At 44.3% G+C, this 25,867-nt stretch overlaps 1 protein-coding gene across 2 annotated transcripts in view; it reads left to right on the top strand.

The window, feature by feature from the left end:
• Positions 1–25,867, top strand: part of PARD3B (par-3 family cell polarity regulator beta) — a 774,037-nt gene that overhangs the window by 689,048 nt on the left and 59,122 nt on the right. For both annotated transcript variants that reach the window (XM_075608550.1, XM_075608549.1), the window contains one exon: positions 15,274–15,350. In XM_075608550.1, coding sequence (XP_075464665.1) covers positions 15,274–15,350 — 77 coding nt within the window. The remainder of the gene's footprint in view (positions 1–15,273; positions 15,351–25,867) is intronic.

The raw sequence follows: 25,867 nt of genomic DNA, 5'->3' as shown, positions 1-25,867 counted from the left end.
TTAACACAACATGATCAATATAACCATTTATCCAAACTAGGGACCCAGCCAGATTGCTCCACTACCATTCACCAAGCGCTCGCGGGATACCCTCAACTCGTGCCCACATCGTCACTGGCTGCCCAGGCCGCATGGCACAAAACACACCATACGGAAGGTTACCACCATTATGGCCGCCTAAGCCTGGAATGCTACTGCCTTCCCCAAATGTCCACTTACGAGATCTAACGCCTCACCACCAGGAGCCAATACTGCCGAGTCCCCCCCACCCCCTCGAGTAAACGCTACTTCCACCATAACCTTACCAAGCTGCCCGCCTCCATTAAATACCCCTCTTGGCCCCCAACCTGGCCTCACAGCTCCTTAGGGGAGGGATCCCTTGGGCCAAAGTCATTCCGCCCCTCTCCTTACAGGTCCAGGGCTTTCTGTTGTTGTATTTGCCGTTTTGGATTTCAGTCCCAAATTGGGAAAAGCTTTAAACATCATTCATTAGCAGTGTTGATGGCAGCGAGGGGTTAAGGATTTCCATACACTTGCAGGTCGGGATTGCATAACCGTGCAGAAAATGTGCTGCAGTCAGTTTCTTATGAGGGGGTTGTGTGTTTTGCTTTCATACAAGTTAAAATTAAACAGCACGTTTCCTTTCTTTGAGCCCTGTCACTTGCCATATAAGTAACAGTAGAAATAAACTGCAAGCACTTATCCACATAGCACCATGTATACTGTTTTTATGTGTGTTTTGTACTTTCATATAGGTTTCAGCTTACCATGTTGGGGTAAGAACTCTTCTGAGATTGCCGAAAATGTTATAATATACAGTACTGTATACAGTATTTCCTCGATTCTAAGACGTCATTGATTGTAAGACGCACCATTGATTTAATAACAATTTTTTGGGGAAAAAGAAACACTACATTAAATATGCCGATTTTTTTTTTTACTTACTTTCAATACGGCATCATAGTGAAGTCTTTTTGATGACATTTAGGGATACCTTCTATGCCAGGCCTGCACAACTCCAGTCCTCGAGGGCCGCAAACAGGCCAGGTTTTCAGGATATCCCTACTTCAGCACAGCTGGCTCAATTAGTGGCTCAGTATGTCTGAGCCACTAATTGAGCCAGCTGTGCTGAAGTAGGGATATCCTGAAAACCTGGTCTGTGTGTGGCCATCGAGGACTAGAGTTGTGCAGGCCTGTAATCTATGCACATGCGCAGGCAATAACAACTTAAATGAAGGCACCTTCAGCCTGCCATAGGGCACCAGCAACTTCCTGCTCAGAACTACGTGTGGCGCGCTAGGGTTGGCAGCATCGCGTTCTAGAAACGTAGGTGATCACGTGATCCTCCGTTGACGCGCATTAGCGGCCATTTGGTACAGGAACCTTCCCCGTTTTTCAATAACATTGATTGTAAGACGCATCCCCATTACAGAAATTGTAAAATGGTTAAAAAAAAAAGTGAATCGAGGATATACGGTACTATTACATAGGATTGTAACACAAAGTATGTGATGAATGTATATTAAAAAGGAACAGTAACGGCAGTTTATAAGGAATAAAAAAGGACCAGGCAAGATAAGCTTCACCTTTAATAGACCATCCAACAGAGCTTCTAAAAACAGACCCTGTGTAAACTATTTGCCAATGTAATTTCCCCCCTTACACAAACACAATCATCCTTGAAGGAAAAGTTCACTTTTACAGTTTCCTTGTAAATTGAGTATGTTCTTTTTTTTTAATATACCGGGGGCTATAAATTGTCCATGTAATTACATTATCTGTAATGGTTGTACACCCCATACCTAAAGCGACCAAATATCCAGGTTTATCTGGGGAAGTCCATGTCTGTAGAAAAGTACAAGTTAGAAATAAATAACTGCAGGCAACCTTAAATTACACAAACCCGGTTTGCTTTTGAATGCCACTTTATAGCATGGTTGAGCCTTCCAAGAATTTGGTAGCTGCGTCCGTACTTGTAAAAAAGAAGAAAGGGTATGTGAAGGTTGGGGATCAAACTGGTTCTGCCCAACACACAGTGACATCACACACAGTGTGAACCCAGTTTTGCAAAGCAACATAGAAACAATATTAGGGTACGACAGTAGTTTTCAACCTCTCTTTGTTTAAGAAAACCTATTTTATTATTAGGAAATTCTGCGGAAACCCAACCCTCTCTAATAGCGCGTCTGAGAGCAGATGCATTGTAAAGAACCCCAAACCTCTCTAATAGTGATCAGATGTATTGTAAGGAATCCCCAAACCTCTCTATTAGCGCGTCTGAGATCAGATGCATTATAAGGAACCCCAACCCTCTCTAATAGCGCGTTTGAGATCAGATGCATTGTAAAGAATCCCAACCCTCGTTAATAGCGTGTCTGAGATCAGATGTACTGTAAGGAACCCCAACCCACTCTAATACTGTGTCTGAGATCAGATGCATTATAAATTCTTCTGTATTTGGTATCATTTTCAAATGACCTGAAAATTGCAGCGAGCTCTTTAAGGATGCCCGCAGAACACGAGGATTCCTGGGAACCCCTATTGAAAAAAACCCTGGTGTAATCTGTTTATAAAAGGTATCACTCACATGAATTTAACTTCTCAATCATATCACTGTCACTGTGGTGCTAAGTGTAATTGCACATTTTAGTCTAGTAAGCAATAATACACTACATATGTACTAAACAACAATTGGGGAGAAAAAACTCTTGAGGCCGTAGAACAAAGATAGAACTTGCTAGAGGGCAAGAAATCTGTGAGCTGTCCTCTCTGAGCGATGTCCTCACAAATGTGAAAAACAACATTTTCTCCCCATCCATCTCAATCCGTCCCCATTTGCATGGCAAAATATGAACCCCTTCATTCATCATAGCCAGAGGTTTCAGCAGAGGGTTGTACTATGTTGTTTTTAATAGCGTTTCTCAGACCTACTAATGCATCATTAGCACTATCTCGGATGCATTAAAATACTACAGAGAGCTTGTCAGATGTAAGAAATGGAATTTGACTACATGAAAAATTGTATCACAATCACTGTTTCTATAGTAACCCCATCTCCAAGCAGAGCTGGCTGGAGATGGCCTTTTTATTTCCTTTTGGAAAAGCAATCAAAAAGTAGATATTTCAAGGTTTATCTTTCTTTAGAACCTTTCTAATTTTGTTTGTCATCTTACAAAAAATAAAACAGCGGATCACATGAACCTGTCTGGAGTCGCTGAGCCTTGGCGAGAATACCACATAGGACTAGATGGAGAAGCATCATTATTAGCATACATTAATTTGCTAAAGTTTATTTGTTTTCACTTGGTTGTCAGCCTCTACAGTGCTGGATGTTGTCCATGCATTGCAGCTCAGCTCGTTTTGGGGGGTGATATTAATAATCAACATCCCTTTTATATGCTGCAGGAGTGGCCAACTCCAGTTCTCCAGGGCCACCAACAGGTCAGGTTTTAAGGATATCCCTTTAGCACAGGTGACTCAATCATGAGCCACCTGTGCTGAAGCAGGCATATCCTTAAAACCTGCCCTGTTGGTGGCCCCTGAGGACTGGAGTTGGCCACTCCTGATATACTAGATTCATGTATTCATGAGTCTGCAAATGCAATTGTTATTCCTAAAACATTGTGTTACTGGTGGAACCCAAGATTATAGATGTAGCCACATTTTTTGCTAGTGGTGGCGGGTGAGGTATCCCCCACCCCCATCTCACGCTTTGGTGCATTATTTATGTTCTGCTGCAGTGCACCAATGGTTACAATACCGTTGGTTACATCCATGAGTGGATTGCGCTACCAGCGATTAGCGTTTGCCCCGGTGGGTCCGTGTTGCGGCTCCCCAGTAGCAGCAGCGGCCGGTGGCTCTCCAAATCTCCATGCAGCAGCCTGGCGGCCAGTCTCTGCAATACTGTCCTTCCTCTTGTCGGTGCCGGAAGTTGGATCCAACTTGGGTCCAACTTCCGCCCGACCGGAGGAGGGAGGTGGAGAAGGGAGCTGCGCAGTCCCCGGACTGAGCAGCATTAAGGAGACCTCCTTGCCCCAAGGTAAGTTTTTTAGGGGGTGGGGGGTGTCTGTGTTTGTGTGTCTGTGTGCTAGAGTGAGAGAGGGGTCGAGAGAGAGAGAGAGAGAGAGAGAGGGGGTGTATCTATACTTCACCGGCGCGGCATCTCCAATGGCGTCCTGTTGTCATGGTGACCCAATGTCAAATTACGCTGCAATATCACATGGCAATACGTTGCCATAACAACGCGATATGACACCACAACGTTATGATGCCATGACGCTGCCGGAGCAGGGCTGCTGTTGAAGGAATTGCCTGGGCCGGTACGTAACTGCAATCCAACCCTTGCTACATCTGTAGGTGCAGGAACCACTGAATTACAATGTGCTTTGCTCACTCTTCTGGAAGATCAAAGCAATATTTTCAACAAGTTTTTGCAAGTGACATAATAGTTGCATTGTTAGAGGGCAATTCAGCTACAACAAAGACCTTCCAAATATCAGGTCACCAGACTGATCCTGCTGGGCGTGACAGGACGTTTCTTATGTCCTCATGTATGTGCGGATATTGTGGACCTACAGTAACCATCTTAAAGGAGCAGAACATGTTGGGAAGCAGGGGATCTTCGGAGCTGAACTGCGTTGATTTCAGCTGCGGGGACCCCTGCTCCCCGAGATACATACATCTGTAGGGGGTGCTGATAGCAGCTCCGGAGGTTTAAATGTCCGTCACGTGGGCCAATAGGAAGCCACAAAGGATGACATCAGAACTTCCTATTGGTCCACCTGACGCGGGACATTTAAGCAACCATTATGTTTCCCCCACACAGCCCAGCCAAAGCTGCTACAGGCACCCCCTACGAAGGTATGTATCTCGGGAAGTAGGGGTTCCCCAGAGCAGAAATTAACGCAGTTCATCTTCGGAGTACCCCTGCTTTAATTGATTTTTTTTTTTTTAATCTGGTATAGTTCAAAGTTGTAGTAGGTGCATTGGCTGGACAAGTGTAGATTCCGCTTGGGTTGTGATAGCAACATGAGCGGTTCTCCGGGGATGAAATTGTAGTGTACACAGCTTTCAAAACATCACAAGTGATTTCTTCAAGTGCACAGTCACCGTACACTTGAAGAAGATAACTATGATGTTATGAGAGCTCTGTACAGGCATACCCCGCATTAACGTACGCATTGGGACCGGAGCATGTATGTAAAGCGAAAATGTACTTAAAGTGAAGCACTACCTTTTTCCCCACTTATCGATGCATGTACTGCACTGCAATCGTCATATACGTGCATAACTGATGTAAATAACGCATTTGTAACAGGCTCTATACTCTCACCGCTTGTGCACAGCTTCGGTACAAGTAGGGAGCTGGTAATACTGTTCAGGACGTGCTGACAGGTGCATGCGTGAGCTGCCGTTTGACTATTGGGCGATATGTACTTACTCGTGAGTGTACTTAAAGTGAGTGTCCTTAAAGCGGGGTATGCCTGTACACCATCATTTCATTTATTTTGAAAGTGTAAGTAGGTGTTCCACACAATGTGTTTGTTATTGGCTACTTGGTCTTCTCCCAAATTCTGAAAATATAATAAAATGTTTCAGCACAGATGCTACAAGTGAGAAACATGTTTTGAGGTTGGAGTGGAGTTAAAGTAGATTAAAGGCAAATTAATTTGGATTATCTGAACAGACTTTATAGCAGAATTGCTTGTTTTAACAGTGCCTGAGTTATGAATAAGAAATGATACAGGGCTACATCAAAATCTCCATTTCTCCAGTAGGTATAAGTCAAATGTATGAAATACGAGCACTGATCCCTTTAATAACTCTTGACCGACCCTACATTTCTTACTTTCCTATATATATATATAAATATATATATATATATATATATACATATAAATATATATATTTATATATATATATATATATATATATATATATATATATAAAAATAATATATATAAATGATATATATATATATATATATATATATATATATATATATATATATATATATATATATATATATATCATGTATGTGTGTGTGTGTGTGTGTGTAAATCAAATAAAAAATACCAGTACATTCACGTCTCAGACTGGTCTCTTGGCATACAATGCTTCCACTGCAGCCAGAGATTCTGGGTAATGACATGCAAATGAGCACACAGTGTCACCTTTCTGTGTATATCTAAAAATCTACAAAGGCAGCATAACTGTACAACAGAGAGATTTGGTTGTGAGTTGAATTAGACCTCTCATTTGTTTTAAGTATTTATTTACTACTTAAATATACAAATGCTTTTTTCTGGAAACATACAGAACTGCTTTGGGGAGGTTGAGATGAATGTTTACTTAAATATTAGTTCTAAATATTAGTTCCCTACTATCTGTCTTCTATGTACAGTATCATATTTCGCATTTCCTTTGTGCTGGTGTCAACACACTGTCTACTAAACTCAGACATGAAGCTTAGAGGCCAATACACTTTCCAAACTTCCTAAAAGTTATCCAAACGGCATTAAAATACACTGAGAAACGCATTCTGAGGCTTGAGAGGTTCTGGCCTCAAATCTTTGCTTGTGAACTTATGGCCTGTTTAGTGAATTATACCTTTCCCAAATCGTATATAGAATTCTAATGCCTTTTCTTCATGCCACCCCAACTCTCAGCAGTCGTTTGTTGTTTTTTCCCGTGTGCTAGTTTTGTGTCCCTTAGTATATGGGGCTTTTACATTCTTTTGCGGTTGCTCTGCAGTCCTCATGGTTTTTAAATACTGTCCCAAAAATAAAGCAGCCTTGGCAATCTAGGAGGAAATACTTTGTTGTCTTCTTGACAAATGCAGATGTTTGGAGCTGGATAATGGACCTTCTTCAGGAAGCAGAAGGGACTCTCAAATGCCCCGAAGGACCATAAGAGAACTGTAACATCTGTTTGTTAACAAATAAGTACATGGTAAAATGTAACACATACTGTACAGAAGCTACAAGTATTTCCTGACCTAGTGCACCAGGTATTTGCCTAAAGGCAGGACCTCAACTGAGTGCATTTATGATGTTATCTGGGCATCAGAAAGGGTGGTCCCAATGACATACAGAAAATATCCTGGCACGTCTGCTTGTTTCTTGGGGAGACCATGTTCTGGCCTGGTCGCTGTAGAGCTGGGAACACAATGGGAACGGAAGACGAGAACAGTTTTGACGTGTATAAAAGCAGTGGTACGCGGAATGGGACATTTGATCGTGGCCGCGTCACCGCAACCAAATGGCCACCGGCGTTTGGCCGCAGACACACCCTCTGCCACCGCCGTTCCACCTTTCGATTCCCCACCGCCAGCCGCTTCTAAGGTAATTACTGTTTAGGGTAGGGGGTTAATTTAAAGGGTTTTAGCGGTTACGGTAGGGGTTTTTAGGGTAAGGGATTAGGGTAGGGGGTTTTAGAGTAAGGGTTTTTTAGGGTAGGGGGTTTAAGGGTAAGGGATTAGGGTAGGGTGTTTAAGGGTATGGGTTTTTAGGGTAAGGTGTTTAAGGGTAAGGGATTAGGGTAGGGGGTTTTAGGGTAAGGGATTAGGGTAGGGGATTTAAGGGTAAGGGATTAGAGCAGGGTTTTTTAGGGTAAGGGATTAGGGTAGGGGGTTTTAGGGTAAGGGATTAGGGCAGGGGTTTAAGGGTAAAGGATTAGGGCAGGGTTTTTTTTTAGGGTAAGGGGTTTAAGGGTAAGGGATTAGGGTAGGGGGTTTTAGGGTAAGGGCTTAAGGTAAGGGATTTAGCATTTACCTTAGTGGCAAAGTGGCCGGCGGTGTGAGTCACAGCAAAGCACCGGCTGCCATTTGGTCCTAGGCTGCATACACAACCCCAGAGGACTAGCAATTTTTTATTGACAAAGTTATGATTCCACATTTCAATTAAAGAAAAACAAATTTATTTTACACCACCTGCCTTCCATTTCTACTTTTTAAGTATATATATATATATTTTAGTTGAATCTTTATGTCAGGCCCAGTAACATTGGTCTAGGATATTTCGCCGCGACCAATGGCCGCCGGCACTTCATCAGTAGTCCTCTGGGGTTGTATATGAAGAAGTGGTGGCAAGTAGTGGGACCCCCAGGACCGGGGGTTGGAGATGTATGAAGTGCATTGAGTTGCACTATTAATCCCTCGGCTTTCTGTTGCTTTGGAAAACAACACTTCTCTGCCCATTCATTCTTTTTTGCCCTATGTTTTATTGCACGTCAGCACAGAGAAAAGTGACAAGTTTGTGCTTTTCCAGAAGAAGTAGAAGCCAGAAGCATTAGTTAGGCTGCGGTCCCAGTGCGTTCTGTAGCACGCACGCCCGGCAGGGGGCAGCGCGTGCACAGTGCTTCACCGCAGAGAGACGGAGAGATTGCGACTAAGGGAGCGAAGCGGAGGGTTTGCGGGGCGTGGCCATGACCTCACGCGGCTGGTTCGCCCTCATTGACTGAACCGCCTCCGTCGCAAGTTCCACATACAAAAAAATTGTATGTGTGAAAACTTGCAGTACAGCGCGGCTGCTAAATGTGCGCCGACGCATGTACTGGGCCCGGACTGATTGGGGGCAGTGCTTGAGCGCACAGTGAGGAGTGCGCTGTAGAACGCACTCGGACCGCAGCCTAATGAATTTCAGTGTGCTTCTACCTCGCTGATACTAGCAGTGTCATCGGGATGTCAACTGCTAAAGGACCAACATTTTGGAGTTATGGACCACAAGTGGAATTTTATTGGAAAACTACTGTTTTTTATCAGTGAGACTCCACTGAAGTCTGTGAGACCTCCAAAGCTTAAAATCAGGGAGACTGCATAAGATCACTGCCTAATGACATCTCTAAAGGAAATAAGGACATGCCAATCTTTTTCCTTTAGATTTTATTCTGCGTAGATTTTTTTCAGTACACGTTGATGCTAAAAACGGGTAGCAGGGATTCTCAACCTTTTTACATTGTGCACCTGCTGCTAGAAAAATATTTGTTCCGCAAACCCCTAGTTATTCAATCTTCTTTCCTGCCCATCAGACTGTTGCTATAATACTGATTGACCGGCCGCAGGCTGTATAGTATGCTGAGCTCGTGGGAGGAACACACGCTGAATAAGGCCCCAAACTGCACCTCGGTGTGGGCAGACAGCATGGGGGCTATAGCTGCCAATTACTGCGGGAGCATCCAAAGTCAGACACCACAATGCCTTGCTGCTGTGGATGCAAAGCATTGTGGGGAGAAACTTTGAAAACTTCTGCTGTAATTGACAGCTACAGCCCCCCATGCTAAGGTGCAGCTTGGGCCTTACTAAGAGCACAGTCCCCACAGGCTCAGCAACCAACTACACTGCCTGGGACCCGCCATTACATATTATTGTGGCAGAACCCCTTGAAAATGCCACATAAACACCTACAGGTTCCCGAACCCTCTGTTGATAATCACTGGGTTAAAGCAATGTGTTGCTGGCTTCGCTGGCAGTAAAATGGTTAAATATTGCGTTGTTGTTCCCTCTGGTAGGTAAAATGCTGTGCATAGAAATGCATTCAGGTGCCGTTAGCACTGGGAAGATTAATGGCACTGGGTTTTGGTTGATGTTTTCTCGTACGACAGAGGAATCTAGTCAGTATTCCTGAGTAACTCTATAGCAGAAGCCCAAACACGGGCCTGCATGCACACTTCAGCAGCTCTCCTGTTTACCAATACGTTTTTGTTTTTTTTAGTGGCATGTAGACACGACGTTACACAAAACAACAGAAGGCAAATGACAAATAATGCCCACTGACAATCGGTATTTGCCGTGTGTCTATATTTGGGCCTGTTTTGACAGAGCAGGTGCTGGATCCTGTAGCAGCTGTCCTATGTGTGCGAGTTAAACCTCGGAATATATTATATTTGGCTGATTGAGTCCATCAAAGGCATGCTCTAAAAAAACACCTTCCCATCCCATCATTATCCCCACGAAGGTGCAATCCCTGCTAGAGGGCCTAAAAATCCAGCCTTTTGTAAAGAATTTGACAAACAAAATAGCGTAGCCAATAAAATGTAACCGTGCTTAAAGCAAAGATTTGGCCAAGTTGCATTTGTTGGAAATTGAGCCCCATTTCTCATTTCTTTGGGGCCTCTGAATGGGGTAGGGGTTGTTAGTCAAGTGTTTTCTGTGCCCTTATCCAACTTTGTCCTTATGAGAGGACCAATAAAAGTAAGAGCAAGGGGTGTGTGGAGTTTTACCAGCACAACCTCTTGTTGAACACTGGCACCAGACAAAAGGGAGTGAACAGATTTGCAGTTTAACTGCTGCTGTTTAGTATGTTTATTTAACATACAAATCCACCCTAACTAACCTCCATTTCTTTCCACAGGATTGGTACAAGGGGGCCCGGAGAGCTTAATCGCACTATTTTCAGCTCTGGGGACCCCCTGTTTCCTGAGATCCTTATTGGTTTAGTTTACCAGGATTATTTCCTGATTTTTTTTTTAAAGAGGATTTACATGGCCGTCCAGTAGGAAGCCACGACGGATGCTGGTGCAATTTTATATTGGCCTGATATTTGGCAGCCATTTTGTTTCCCATGTGGGAGATTTAAACCTGGTAACTTCACTGGTAAGTATCTCTGGAACTGGAAATAGTTGCGTATGGATAAAGGGGACCAGCGGTTCCCACCCTGTCAAAAAATATATATATATAGTAGGAGGAACTGCTCCTAAATTCAAACTCCGTACAAAACCTTCCAAACATGTGCGTGTGTGTGCGTGTGTGTGCGTGTGTGTGCGTGTGTGTGCGTGTGCGTGTGTGTGTGTGTGTGCGTGTGTGTGTGTGTGTGTGTATAACTAGGTCACTCTTGCATATTTGCCAATGGGAGTTTTCAGACTTGAAACTACTCCCAGCGGCGAAGTACATTGTTGACGCTGCTGCAACTCAGGGAGACAACTGAATTTGTGATTTCGTGCGCCAGCAGCGTCACGTGTACTTCGCCAGCCAATGAATGAAAGCTCCATCTTCTTTTTTTCTAAAAAGAGGATGACGTCTTCCCCTGTCCCGCCTAATGTCGGTTCATTCTGTCTCCTGGGGATGTTCACACATCGCCCGGCAGACAGAGGCGCGCAACGGCGGGCGCGCACATGCAACGTCGGGTAGTAGGCATGAGCTCAGCCTCAGTGCGTCTTGTCCAGTGGAGTGGGAAAAGTATGTTGATTTTCTAAATAACCGTTTGTTCTCTTTTTCCTAGTCTCACATTGGTAGAGAGCTTGTTGAATCAGTCTTTGTAAAAGCTCCATTCAATGTTACTCGTGCTTTCAAACAAATTTAATACATAGCAGTCTCTTCAGTGAGGCCATCGGAGTATGGCTTTCATGCCTACATATAAAAAGCTATTACGGCCATCTTAATTAGAAACCAACCTTTAGAAAGGTAGTTACTTTGGTAAGTTTGAGTACTTTTACTAAAATGAACCTTCTGTATACTTTGCTAAGTGGGGACTGTGCTTTCATCTAGGGAAGGGGAGGAGGCTGAAAGACCTCTTAGCGTATTTCCGTACAATAGCTGCTGGTTCTAGAAACCCCGGGATTTCGGAACATTTCTTAATGCAGACATCACTGAAAGAGCCTCAGCTAGACTTCTGCTTTTACCGGGGAAAAAAAAAAAGACTAATAGCCTCTTTTTAACTAGGCACTCAATGCTTCAGCTCTAGTTGTGCAGGTGAAATCGGGAACAGAGCTGCAAGTGGCCTAAAAGCATCTCGACTTGTGCTGTTTGCCCTCCCTGTGTGAGCCTTTTCATAGCGCTTTATGCATCCGCCAGCGAAGGTTACCGCCTGGAAAACAAACCGGAGTGCAGACCTGGTATTCTAGCTGAGTGTTAATAGCTAAAGTGCTTTCACCCTGACATCCCTTTCTCGCAGTCTGTTTCATCTCTGGAGATTAAATAACACTGTTGTGTTATTTAAGGGAGTTTTTGGATTGTTTTGCTGGCAGATTTTCAGTTCAGGAAATTGAACTGTGGGGTTGCAGAAATGTCAACGGCTAAGGATTAAAGTCAGTGAGATTTGGGTTGTTCTGGACTACAAAAAAGGCATTTTAAAGCAGCAATTCTCCCTACTCATTTTTTCTACCCCGCATTTCTTTTACAGGATGGGGATCCCCAAGAGCTGAACCCCACAATTTTCAGCTCTGGGAAACCCCCTCTCTTCCAGAGATACTTATCAGTGAAGTTACCGGGTTTAAATCTCCCTCCACATAAAAAAAATGGCTGCTAATTCTCACACCAATAGGAAGCTGCAACATCATCAATTGCACCCATTCAAATCTATGCAGACCGCTGAGTGACACAGATTCCAAACAGAGATAGACATATAAAGTCTCACTGATTTGGAAATCCGTCTTGCTGATTTTTAGCGTGTGCTCACTTAGACTTCAATGGAATCTCACTGATCACAATCAGCACATTTTTATTAAATTGGCATTTTTGGTCCTGAACCTGAAAATCTCATTGACATCTCTGCAGTGACACGTAGAAAATTAGTGAGAGATAATGTCTTGCTTTCTGTTAGTGTGTCTGTTATTTAGGTCATCTGCATTAATTACCCCAATAATAAACACCTGTTCCAGTTTACAGCCATGTAGTTTATGGTTTTTTTTGGGAGGTCTGCTGCTGTAATTTGAGTGGCTCTGTGGTTAAGATACAATACTTTCCTCTCTAGAGCAGAGGTGCGCAAACTGGGGGGCGCAAGACTGACTGCGGAGGGCGCAGGGTTTACAGAGGCCCCGCGCTTCCCGAAAGCACGTAAAATAAAGTGCCGGGGAAGTGACGAAGGCCTCTGTAAACCTCATTTACCTTGGCTCCGGCGGCTTCTTACATGCGTCGCCATGGAAACGACGCCGTGAGGTCATGTGACGTCACGTTGCCATGGCAACGTGCCGGCATGCCGCCGACGGAGCAAAGGTGAGAGAGGGGGGGGGGCACGGAGAGAGGGGAACTGCCGACAGGGGGGCGCAGGGAAAAAAGTTTGCGCTTCCCTGCTCTAGCGCAATGTTCTAGTTAAAGATAAACTGTCTCACAACGAGTGTTGTGAGTTTGCAACTCACATAACCATTATATCTGATGTACAGAAAGTTATTCATAGCAGAAACTGATTGTGCTTTATTCATTAAGGTGCAATAGGATTATATATGGCCCATAAAACAATACATAAGTAGCCATTCATGAGTGATAATGGCAGTCCTACTGTAGAGACTATGGGGCATATCATGTCAGTACGGGTTATTGAGTGGGAGTTAACACCGGGACGGGTGTGATAAACCATACTGGCGCTTTATGCATGTGGCCCTATGACCCTTATTTTAGACAGTGGGAGAGTGCTTATCCGGTTCTATGGCACAGAAAGCTCCATTGAAGTGAGTGGGACTTTCAGTATTATAGCACCGGATCGGCACTCTCACACTTTATAGAATAAGGGCCCATGGATCATATTTACTATGTGATGCATAAAACATCTTCCAGATCATTCATTTGAATTTGCCAGAACGTATCTTCCAGTGCCAGGTGTCATATAGAGCAGGGGAGTGCAATCGTTTTTCCCCTGCGCCCCCCTGCCAGCTGTCTCCCTCCCTGCGTGCACCCCCCTACGCCTCTTAACTTGACTCCGGCGTCATGACACAGATGTCACATGACCCCGAGGCGTCATTTGATGGCGCGTTGCCATGGCGACGCGTCTCCAGAAGCCGTCTCAGCCCAGTTTGCACACCCCTAATATAGAGTAACACACTCAGTAAATATTGCCCAATATCCAATTGTGCCTATGGCAGAGAGAGTCACCTAGTGTTAGGGACTCTTTGAAGTGTGTGAAGCCGGTTCAAATCCCAGTGACCGTTCTCCTTGTGACCTTGGGCAAGTCATATTTACGAAACCTTAAGACTACTTACTATGCAGCACCATTTAATAAATTATGTTTATCTCCCAATGCACTGCCAGCACTATACAAATATATATATATATATATATATATATATATATATATATATATATATATATATATATGCAAATATAGCTGTATGCCCATCTGCATGTCTTAGGCAGGTCTGCAACCCCGCCTTTCCCCATTATCACCCAGCATACAGCACTTCCACTGCAGCAAGGGATTCTGGGAAATGACATGCAAATGAGCACACAGTGCCACTTTTTGCCTCACTAACCATTTTTAACATGGTTCCCTATATATATATATATATATATATATATATAAAAATAAATATTATTAGGGGCAGCAATTCAAGTGAAAAGCCATTTACGAGTGGCTATCGCACTTTAGTGACTTTTTCAGATGTACTCAGAAACTGACCCATTTTCCTGAATGGGCAGTAATGTATCTTCCAGCGCCGGGAGGTGTCTTATGGCAAAGCACCACTTAGTAAATATAGGCCTATATGTCATGGGTAAAACAAAGAATATCTGCGCATGTGACGTCACACCGAATATTACAATTCCACAACAGAGAAAAGGTTATACTGTACAACCCAGAGAGAGATGTAAAAAGACTTCCCAAGACGTCTTTGCAATACTTCCAAACTAGACCTGGGACTCAATATTTCAAAGGGTGTAGATTCTATATACTATAGAATGAGAAAAAAACACAGCATAGTGCAATACAGTCTTCAAAGGAATATGGGGGAGCCTGAACACTTACTACGCTTGTGAGTGTATTAGCTATTTTTTTTAATCTCACCCATATTCTTTTGAAGACTATTGCAATATGTTGTGTTTTTTCACTCATAGACCCTACATCTCATTTGTGCCTATATTGTTCCCTTTTAGATTTCTTCGGTGAAATTCTTCAAAGTGTGTGTGTGTGTGGGCAGAGAAAGCAATACTAGGAGTGGTAATGCAGGTCAGGATTGAGCTGCATTGGCAGGGTAGTGCAGTAAAGCCCGGTACCTGCTTTCTCTCTAATAGCTTCTGCCGTGCTATTAGGCCTTCACCTTTGTGTGCACTTCATTTCATCAAGTTCACGCTGGTAAAAAAAAAAAAAAAGAAGTTTAAATTGCTGCATTGATCTACCAGCATTGGCGTCACTCAGCTGAGTAATGTCCCTGCTCTGAGAACCCTAATAGCAAGTCATTTCTAGGGACCCGGCAACACCGTGTTATTCTGTATTGTACAAGTGATTTGGCCTGGGTGAATTCTCCCTGACACATTCATTTTAGACCAGGTTGACATCTTGAGATAATCTGTCAGTGACTGGTCTGTATACATTAATTCCAATATCTTTTTTTTTTCCTTCTGATTTCCAGGTGTCTGCAAGAGGCCCCGAGGGACTTCGAAACCTGCGCTTTGATGGGATGGAGAGGCAGTATGCATCCTTACCCAGGTACTACGGAGGTGCACAACTGCAGACCTGTGCACACTCACTTATTTTCTGTCCTTCTCACTCATTTGTGGACAGTCTCATTGTTTTTTCACATGAGCAGTCTCGTTGACTTTGGTAGTTTCTCACTAATATGTACCTTTCCCATTAATTGCTATTTTCTGGCCTAGAACACCAACATCTCTGGGTTTTGATCCTTGGGGCTAATATCTGTCAAATTTGGATTAGTGGGGGAACGATTGGGGAAATGCGGTAAGCAATATAAAGCTTGGGCACAAACTTGTGACAAATGCTACAGTGCTTTTTGTGCTTACAGACATCAAGTTATTGCTGGTGTGACTCGTTTAACTAATTGTTGTGCGATTTGCAATTTAATTGAATGGAGCCGTGAGTTGCAAAATCAAATTGTGTGATTTAGTGCTGGAGCGCACGATAACGGGTGTAATTATGTTGGCCACTTCCGTGGGTTATGTTCCTATAAAGGTTGGCAACGTTACAGTTCTAAGTTGATTGTGCAACTTGATGTTAAGGACAATGCCTTTGAAGCTGGTGAACCCAGTTTGCTTCCTGGTGACCTTGAGCAGCTTGCTCCCCTTTTAAAGGTGCAATCCCACATAATCGACCAGTTGAATTTCTTAGGGGCCTCTGAATGGTGAAGTGTTTGTCAATCAAGTGTAATGTTTACCCTTCTTCCACCCTGTCCTTATCAGGGAGCCAATAAAGCCGTGGAGAGGAAGGGGAGACTGGCTGTACAACCACTTACTGAACACACAGTGACCCCTTAAACATGTCACTGGAATTAGTTCACTTTGAACCTAGGAGGGATTTGCTCCTTTCATGGAGCAATTCATGCTTTATTTAAAAAAAAACATTTTTTACATAGGATTGAAGCAGGGTGTCTCTGGAGCTGAACCCCGTTAATTTCAGTTCCCGGGAACCCCCTGCTTCCCGAGATTCAGACCTCCAAAGAGGGTGCCGGTATTTCATCAAAGTTTATAGCTCCCGCGTCATGCCATTACGTGAACCCTGCTAGCGGAGTGGCTACTGGCACACCCCTTTGGAGGTCAGTATCTCCAGAAACAGGGGGTCCCCACAGCTGAAATTAATGTGGTTCAACACCAGAGAACCCCTGCTTTGATCCTATGTTAAATTTTTTTTTTTTTTTGAAGTATTGCCCGCTTGGATTTACGCTTTAAAGTGTAAGCTTCAAAATGTTTGCGGTGCTTATGGAGGAACAGTAATTTAATCATTAAATAAACAGTGTTTTATATTTGTGATACGACAAAAGACAAACATTTCCAATGCTTCATTCAATATGACTAAAAATATATACTTAAATACTTAACAGTTTGTCTTCTCGTAAGTAAGGGTCATTTAGTACAACCCTATGGCCAAAGCGCCTTCAGCCCCTCCACCAGGGTGGAGGGGTCACTCACCTCCAAACAACTGTTACCTGTTGACCATTTAGAAATATACACACACACACACACACACACACACACACACACACACACACACACACATACACACACAATCCCTGCAGGCTCAGATATACTGTATATGATATTGTGTGTTGGAGTTTGCATTCATTGTGAGTTTATATTTGTGATACTGCAAATGTAGGGAGGCCGGGCTGCATTGGGCTTCCCTGGTAATCCCTGTGGTCTCTGCTTCATTGGAAACAGTACAAACCTATCTTCATTGTCAGTGCTGTAGTTGAACAGATTGTGGGGAAGAAGACTGATTTCTACTGTTGCAAAAGAAGCAGAGACTCAAGTGGGATTAATGAGGAGTTGTAATATTCTGCAGTCTCTCTTGGTATTGTGACTGGGCAAATCTAGGATGGAGAACCCATTGACATCACAAGGGAACCTCTGGACACCTGATTTCTTTAGCAACTTAAATACACAGAAGAAGCATTGTGCTGGGGACCAGGAGGTTGGAAAGAGATGAGCAGGTTAACATTTTAAAATCTTGTTTTGAAGGTTTGGCTTATTGTAGGACAGGTGGTGTTAACTAGGGTCATATTAGTTTAATTTTATTTTTTTATTATTGATCTCTTTTACCTCTCCTTGTTTTTAAAGGTTTTGTTATAACTACAGAAAAAGAAAGTAATTCTTAAAGTGTTCGCTGTCTAACCCATGTTGCAATGCAAGGTATAAAACAGAGTCTTCGTTTTAGGAGCAGTAGTCCTAATGGCCATACAGTAAGACAGGGTTGAGCAACCTTTTTTGTCTGTGACACCCTGCCTGCTCTCCCCCCTGCTTCCCCCCCCCCCTTTACCTTTTCTCCAGCGTTTTCTGACGTCACCATGTCGTGACCACGCAGCCTCAAATGACGTTGCATTGCCATGGCAACACGTTGCCAGAAGCCGCCGGAGAGCAGGTAAGGGATATACAGAGGCCTCACTCACTCCCCCGGCATTTCATTTAAATGTGGGGAAGAGCATAGGGCCTCTGTAAGCGTTGCACTCCCCAGTTTGTGCACCCCTGCAATAAGGCACCTTCCGTCGGAGCTAGAAGACACCTTACATCCTATTGACTTGCATGGATTGTAGTGTCCTCCTATTAACTTGAACGCACCATAAAATGCATTAAGCTGAGTCTCCGGTAGTCAGAGTGGCGCGCGCGTCACAAAGCACAGCACAGCCCTCTATGGGGCAGACCCCAGTGGCTGTGTGTGTGTGGGCGCGCAAAACGCTGTGTCGAGTACGCTGGCAGAGAAGACAAGAATGTTGTCTTCCTGTGCCGTGACACGGTCACGTGGTTGGCGCGCTGCCAATGGCAGGGCAGATATGCCCTATCATGGCTGTGCCCCCCATCATGGCCCCGCCCCCCACACTCACCTAGAGCTCCCCTACAGACCGCCGATCGCGGCTGTAGTCTCTGCACGCGCCGCCAGGCACGCGTGCAGCAGGGAGGACTGGGACCGTAGCCTTACAGCTTAGCACAGCATGGTAGATATAGCCCTATGATAAGAAATGTGAAGGTGAGGACACATTATAGTGCGATGTGTGACATGGTTCCTTTAACTCTTCCAGTGCTGAAAAGGCCTGCCATGTATTGGGTTATATGGTTCTCCAGCACTCTAGGGATTTATATGTCAATCCTAGAAAGATAAAAAGTCCTTTTGTTTGGCATCAATTTCACAACGTTTCTACTATACTTAACTAATTCAGAACTAGACGGGTGGCTTTGGCACAAAAGGGGTTAAGCAGCAAGAGCAGAAATGGGAGACCCTAAAAATACATATTTTATTATTTCCACACGAAACAATGCATTAGGTTTGTAAAATAGGAAAGAAGTAATAGTAAGTACCCTGCAGTGCCGTCGGGCTCTAACAGCTGGGTGAGGAGCAGCTATGTTGTGGCTGGCACTGTGACTGGCATGTTCTTTGGGATTTTGCCAGCAAAGAAGGGAGCTGTATTCCTTCGCCATTTGCACCTCACATGGACTGTACACGTCAATTGGTGTGGAACAGATTTCTGGCGTCTAAATGAGAAAACCTGTAGCGTTCTGTTTCAGTTCCCTTCTGCTGCTGATTTGCTGCCATCTTCACTACTGGGTCTGCCACTCCAGAAAGGTGCCCACTTGCAAACACATACTAAAAATAACGCTTGAATGCTCACTCACTAATCATCAAACGGAATATTCTGTGTCACAAAATCACAATAGTACAGTGCAAGTTCGTAAGCTCTTCAGGGCAGGAACACACCTCACATTGTTTCCATTAATATAAATAGCACTCGCCCTTGTATTGACCTTTTATTGCCACGTTGAGTCGGTGTATCTCATTTAGTACAGCACTGAGTACATGATCACAAGTATGTAAGAAAAATAAAAGAAAATTACCCTACAGAAAATATGAAAATAACAAATAGTCCTCACGTGTGTACAGGCGGTCCTCGTTATCCGCCCTTTCACTTTACGAAGGACGGCATATCCGATGCGTCACAACGCAATCCCATGGGGATGTTTTCCGACGCCAGAATGCCTTACCCGACACTTACCAGCTGATTAACATGAGACTCACATTACAACACTTTCACTATCCAACGCTACTTTCCAGAACAGATTACGTTGGATAACCAAGGATCGCCTGTATACAATATATAAATAGATCTGCCTACAAGACTTTATAATCTTAGGCCGTGATTGTACCAAAAAACGCGCACAATGGCGCACGCCTGAAAAAAACAAAGTAAACCAAACCAATACGAGTGTACATACCATGCGCGACGTAAGCGCCACGACGTACTGCAAAGCGTTTGTCTCCTCAAGTGATTTGAGATTTTGTTATTCACACACGACGGCCACATCACGTGATTAGCATGGCCAATCACAGTGCATCATCAACCAACCAATCAGGCCATGTCTCCCTGCAGTAGCGCTACAAATCTCTTTGGCCTGTTCACATGTAGCACGGCGACGTCGCTACGATGACGTCACCGGTTCGCTTTGCAGCTCTGCCGTTTTTGGTGTAATTAAGGCCTTAATCTTATTTTCCTCACTTGTGCCTATTCTTTATAACTTCTTGCAATATAAAAACGAGGGTATTGCTACTTTAAGCACAGCTTTGACATCGTTCTAAGAGTTTATATATTCATTAAAGCGCCCGGAAATAAAACCGTTTGTGTGGCTAAGAATCCAGTTTTAACAGCGCTGTATTCAATAACAATTATTTATATCAGCGATGTGCAAAGTGGGGGGCGTGCCCCCAGGGGGGGCAGGGGAATTTCCAGGGGGGCGTGGCTACAGAGGTTTTGCGCTCTCCCCCAAGGCACTTAAATTAAGTGCTGGGGGTACTGCGTGAGGCCTCTGCAGCTAATCTCACCTGATCTTCGACGACGTGTCAGCATGCTAACCGGCGTCATTTAGGGTCACGTACCGTCATGCTGCCATGGTAACGTGACGTCACATGACCCCGTGACGTCATTTGATCCCGGAGCCGAGGAGGAGAGGGAGCGCAAGGCAGGAGATAAGGAGGCAGGGGGGGGGGCGCAAGTTAAAAACTTTGCGCACCCCTGATTTATACAACATTATCTCTCACTGTAAAGAATTTTCAAAATAATGCTTCTTGAGAGGTTTGGACTTGTGTGTAGAGATGCGATTTGGTTGCGTTTTAGTTCGTCTGTTTGTTGGGGCAAATTCATTTAAAAACAATGTTAAAAAAATTATTAGTGATGAAAAGGACGCACAATTTCATCCCTTATCCTGAATTTTTTTTTAACATTGTATGACAACGGCAACATTTTACTGTTTTCACGACATTTTCATAAATGTTATGTATTTTTAAAGAATGAGGGTTTTTTTTTAAATTATTATTTTCACGAAAACATTCACCTTTTGTACAAAAAAACAAAACCTTGCACCCCTCTACTTGCAAGTGCTCTTTCAGGAATATGGTGAGATGTATTTTCTAGCGTTACTGCCATTTACATTAAAAAAAAATAATAAAATTAAAATAATCCATTCTTGCACTTTCAATGAATAGGCCCCTACTTCTCATGCTTTGTGAGCATTTATTCACATAAACTTGCGATTTCCACACTGGTGATAAAATGTGGATGCGTTCACGTAAGAGATATTAGAGCCATCGGAAATGTGACCGACAGAAATAGTCCTAGCAAATGTCTTGAAGGCAGGTTTTCATTAGCCTGCACGGTGCAGGGATTAGAGAAGAGGGTGGCTCTTAGAATGCCATCTGAAACAGTTTGGGTGATTTATAACAAGCTTTTCATACTGTCTGCAGTTATCATTGAGCAATTTGTTCTCTTCCCAGGTAAACTGGGGCACTTGGTAGATTTACACATAAAAAGCCTGTTATATATTTTTTTCTTGTATGCCTTGTACAGAAGCCATGTGATTCAACTGCCACAATTACAACAACAATGTAACAATACAAAAACTTTGCTCTTTGTAGATCAGCATGGAGTTTTTCTATAGCGCTTATAGCTGATCTCAGGATATTATTGTGACAAAGTGCACAATGGTCAAATCAGACAGTAACTGGCAGTGACAGAGGACAGCTAAAAAGGCACTCGCACTGCCTTAATCACAGCTACACCAGGAAAATGATTGCTGTGACTCGAAGGATGGTGGCATAAAGGGGAGAAACAATTGTATTATCATTTACTTATGGTAGGTTGGATGCAGTAGGGAAATGGATATGTAAAGATAAGATACAGTCGCATTTGAATAGAAAGTCCATATAGAGAACAGCCTGCAGTCTAAGGTGCTGGCGCACACACACTCTGCGCTTGTGCCAATAGCATAGTCATGAAATGGTGATTTACTGTTAATGTTTTACAGATATTCCAGCTATCAGTGACCTAAAGTAAGTTCTTAGACACAAACATTTAATTGGATTGTAAACTCTTTGATTCATTATGAATGTCTATCTCCTACATACAGCGCTATTATACATACCCACCTGTACCTACTGTATTAGGCAGGTACATTGCATGTGTAGCCCCCTGTAAACAGCACGGGCTATACATATCTTTCTCCTACTGTGGTAAGTCCTGTTAAGGGCAGGCGCCAGTAGTAATCATGGGTTTTCCGCCTTCACGCCCTGCCTTGAGTGATAGATGCAGGCCCCTGACTCTGCTGCAGGCATGAGACAGAGGGGAGGTCCTGCTGACATCATGAGAGGTGGGGCTGACTCTATTTAGGAGCCAGTTCCTGTGAGTTCCTGAGAGTCCAGCTAGAGTCCAGTTGTGGAGTTGTAGTTCTGTCCTGGGAGTTGGAGGAGAGAAGTAGATCAAGCTCTCTCCTGGGAGCAGGAGAGAGAGGAAGAACTCTGGCCTATACATTTGGAGAGTGAGCAGAGCTCAGGTGGACCAATGCCCCTCACCCTGATGAGGGGGTGATGGGGAAGATCTATCCCCACCCAGAGGATACCCTCTGAGGTGGGCATTGGGGTATTGAGGCCCCTCACAGACCATCCTGTCGGAGTGCATCTTGGAGGAAAGGAGAGGAGAAGACCTGTACACATTTGGAGTGTCTTGTGTGCTGCTGCTGCTGTGTGCTGCCAAGGCTGCTGTGTGCGAGTTAGAGTCAATAAAGAGACCTTTGCTGATTTTACCCAAAGAGACTGTGTGTGATTCTGGAGCATCCACCCTGGGACCAGGGTTATTTCTTCTATACGGGTCCTACCCCATATCCCTGGGAAGGTATAGAGGATGGAGGCGCTGCACCACCACTAAAGAATGAGGCAACTAACCCAGAAGCCTTGTCCTGTGTCCCCAACATCATCGCGGGAAGCTCAGGCCCTCCTGTTACCTGCAGGTACGCACCACTCAAGCACGTGTAACCAGCCCTCACACACCCTAGATATAGCATATGTGTCTGGGGGGGCGGGATATGGGTTACACATGTTTTTGGCTTCTGTACTTAAACTGAAAGTGTTTGTTTGAGGTAAGCTGCATAGGTTAGGGCAGGGGTTCTCCAATCTTCAAGACCCCCTTTCCCCAACAGGTCAGGTTTTAAGGAAAGGCTTTGACGGAGCCAGTGATTGAGTCACCTTTTCTGAAGCAGGCTCTTCGACTGAGCTACTGATTGAGCCACGTGTGCTGAAGCAGGCTCTCCGACTGAGCCACTGATTGAGCCACCTGTGCTAAAGCAGGCTCTTCGAGTGAGCCACTGATTGAGCCACGTGTGCTGAAGCAGGCTCTTCGACTGAGCCACTGATTGAGCCACCTATGCTAAAGCAAGCTCTTCGAGTGAGCCACTGATTGAGCCATGTGTGCTGAAGCAGGCTCTTCGACTGAGCCACTGATTTGAGCCACCTGTGCTGAAACAGCGAAATCTTGAAAACCTAACCTGTTGAGGGCTCTTGAGGACTGGAGTTGAAAACCCCTCCGTTAGGGGACTTTCATAGGCAGTACAGTACCTACATCCAGCACAAATAGAGGATCTACAGTCATAGCTATTTTTGTGTGCAAAATGTAGCGCGTCTGCACTAAGTATCAGTGGTATATAAAAGTTATTTATAAGACACCGTTTATTTTTTGCTTGAAATGGCAGTATGATATATGTCCATACTCATACATTATTTGAGTATTGGAAGGACAGACTATGAACTGCTGTGTTATTTTTGGATGGTGAAAGCTGAAAACCAACGTATCCCCCTGCCAAAAAAAAAAAGCCCTCAGTGATTTGGAGAGAGAAAGCACACCGGCCCGGCTACACTGCGTTACTTATTAGTGTCATTAATTTCAAGGAGAGCAGTGCAACAAAGACAAATTGTTTTCATTAACTCAAATAGAAAAAAAAGTGCCTTTCTGATGTAAAATTGACATTCAAAACATCTCCATTAACTGTTCTAGTCCTTAAACGGAGTTCACTCGGGGTAAATACGGTAACCGGCTAATTTATTTTCCCAATTATGGTTTCTTTACATGAACTGGTATGTTCCCTGCCACTTGCTTGGCTTTGCTTTAGTTTAATTAGTTTATTGGTTTCATGGAAGCCTTTCACTAGATTTCTTTTCTCTCTATTTTTGGTGTAGCAGGAGAGGTCTGTTTATTTTATCACCTGCAGCTCTCTTAGGCCTCGGGCATGGTCAGCGCTTAGGCGCTGACCTGTGTTGAGGTGCGCTGCTGCTCGGCAGTGAGCCCCTGCAGCCGCAATGAGAGCGGCTTTAGCAGGGGCTCGCGCACGCTTCCGCAAGCGTGCGTAAGCGTAGGTCTTAGAAAATGTTTAGATTTTCGCGCTCATGGGAGCGCAGGGCCGGTCACGTGAGCGGTTCGCCCAATGAGGGCAAACCAGCTCCGTGACGTCACAGGCCCCGCCCCCGGACGGCGCGCGGTCTAAGGCCAGGGAAAGCACCCGCGCGCCTCTGCACGGCTGAAGTCTCTATGGACTCAGCCTTAGGCTTTGCAGCAAATAATTCATCATGCATCTAGAGCAGGAGTAGACAACTCCTGTCCTCAAGAGCCAGCAACCGGTCAGGTTTTCAGGCTATCCCTGCTTCAGCAGAGGTGGCTCAATGAGAAGAAGCTCAGTCATTATGACTTCACCGCCTGTACTGAAGCAGGGATAGCCTGAAAATGTGACCTGTTGGTAGCTCTTGAGGACTGGAGTTGGCTTCCCCTGATCTTGAGCACTTAAATCAGCAATCCCGCTAGAATCCTTTTCTTTGCAGCATTCAGGAGCTGAACCCAATTTTTTTTACCTCCCAGGGTCCCAAGATACTTACCGGTTTAGTTGCCAGTGTTTCCTCACGGCCAGTGTTGGATTTTCCATTAGGCTCGTTAGGGGGCGTCAAAATTTGGGGACGGTAAAAATGTTCGCCCTTTATATTTTTTGCCGCACTCTCGGCACTATTAGGCCTGGTGGGAAATCACTTAGCTATTGCGGTCGCCTTCTTACCTGCCGTCCTCCTTCTGACGCCGCGGATGTCACAAATTTTCAAATCTGCTGCTGCTCTGGGCATTTTAAAGGCAGTCTTATTGGAAGCCGCAAAGTACAATGTGGCAGCCTGCTAGTGGCCCTCAGGATACGCAAGCTTTGGCAGACATTTTTGATTTGCCAGGAGGGAGCAAAAAAACATTTGGAACTACACTGGCAAGTCCCCCCGATTCTAATGCTGTAAAAAAACAAACAAATGATTAAAGGTACATTACAAGTTGAATGCATACCTTTCTTTAACATGGGTAGGGAGCAGGGGAGTCACCAGAGCTGAACCATAGTCATTTCAGCTCTGGGGACCCAGTGGTTACCGAGATACATACTGGGAAAGGTGCCCTTGGTAATTCTTGGTTGTTGAAATCCCCCGCATCATGCGGGCCAATCGGAAGGCGCAACATCATTCACCTGTGTAACGTTGAGTACTCCATTTTGTTTCCCCGTTTATCATCTCAGGAACCAGAGGGCCCCCAGAGCTGAAATAAACCCAGTTCAGCTCTGGGGTCCCCCTAACTCCCACGTGATCACTCAGTCACTGAGTCCTCCGAATTCTGTTCCACTTACAGTGCGCGTTTTGAACGCGATGTTCCCTAGAAAAACGAGCAGGAACTTTGAAGTAGCTATTACGTCATGGGGCCCTTGGAGTGCCAAACCCCATGATGCATTAGCTTCATGTTAGGGGGAGATTTAGCAAGTGGGATTGGTGCTGTGAGTGATTATGACTAAAGCAGCAATGTAGCCTTGTAATTTGAAGCCTGTAACAAACATACCAGCACAATATTGCCAATTAAAATTAAAATTGATCGCTATTCATTTTTACATCTCCTTTGGTAGAATTATGTTCAGCGCTTCTGATTTTGTTTGGTTAATCTTAAAGCCTGATACTTTATTGAATTTCCCTAACAAGTCAAACAGATTAGGTAAGGAAGTTAGGGGTTTAGATAATGTCAGAAAGACGTCATCTGCATATAGGGCAACTTTGTGTGATTGAAGGTTAATATCAATTCCCAATATTTCTTGATTATTACATATTTGGGCCGCCATTGGCTCCATACACAAGGCAAACAAGAGGGGTGATAGGGGACAACCTTGCCTCGTGCCACTTTTGAT

Source organism: Ascaphus truei, chromosome 7, assembly GCF_040206685.1.
Source record: "Ascaphus truei isolate aAscTru1 chromosome 7, aAscTru1.hap1, whole genome shotgun sequence".
Classification (NCBI taxonomy): domain Eukaryota; kingdom Metazoa; phylum Chordata; class Amphibia; order Anura; family Ascaphidae; genus Ascaphus; species Ascaphus truei.
Note: the sequence above shows the minus strand (reverse complement) of the source record. Positions and strands in the feature narration are given on the sequence as shown.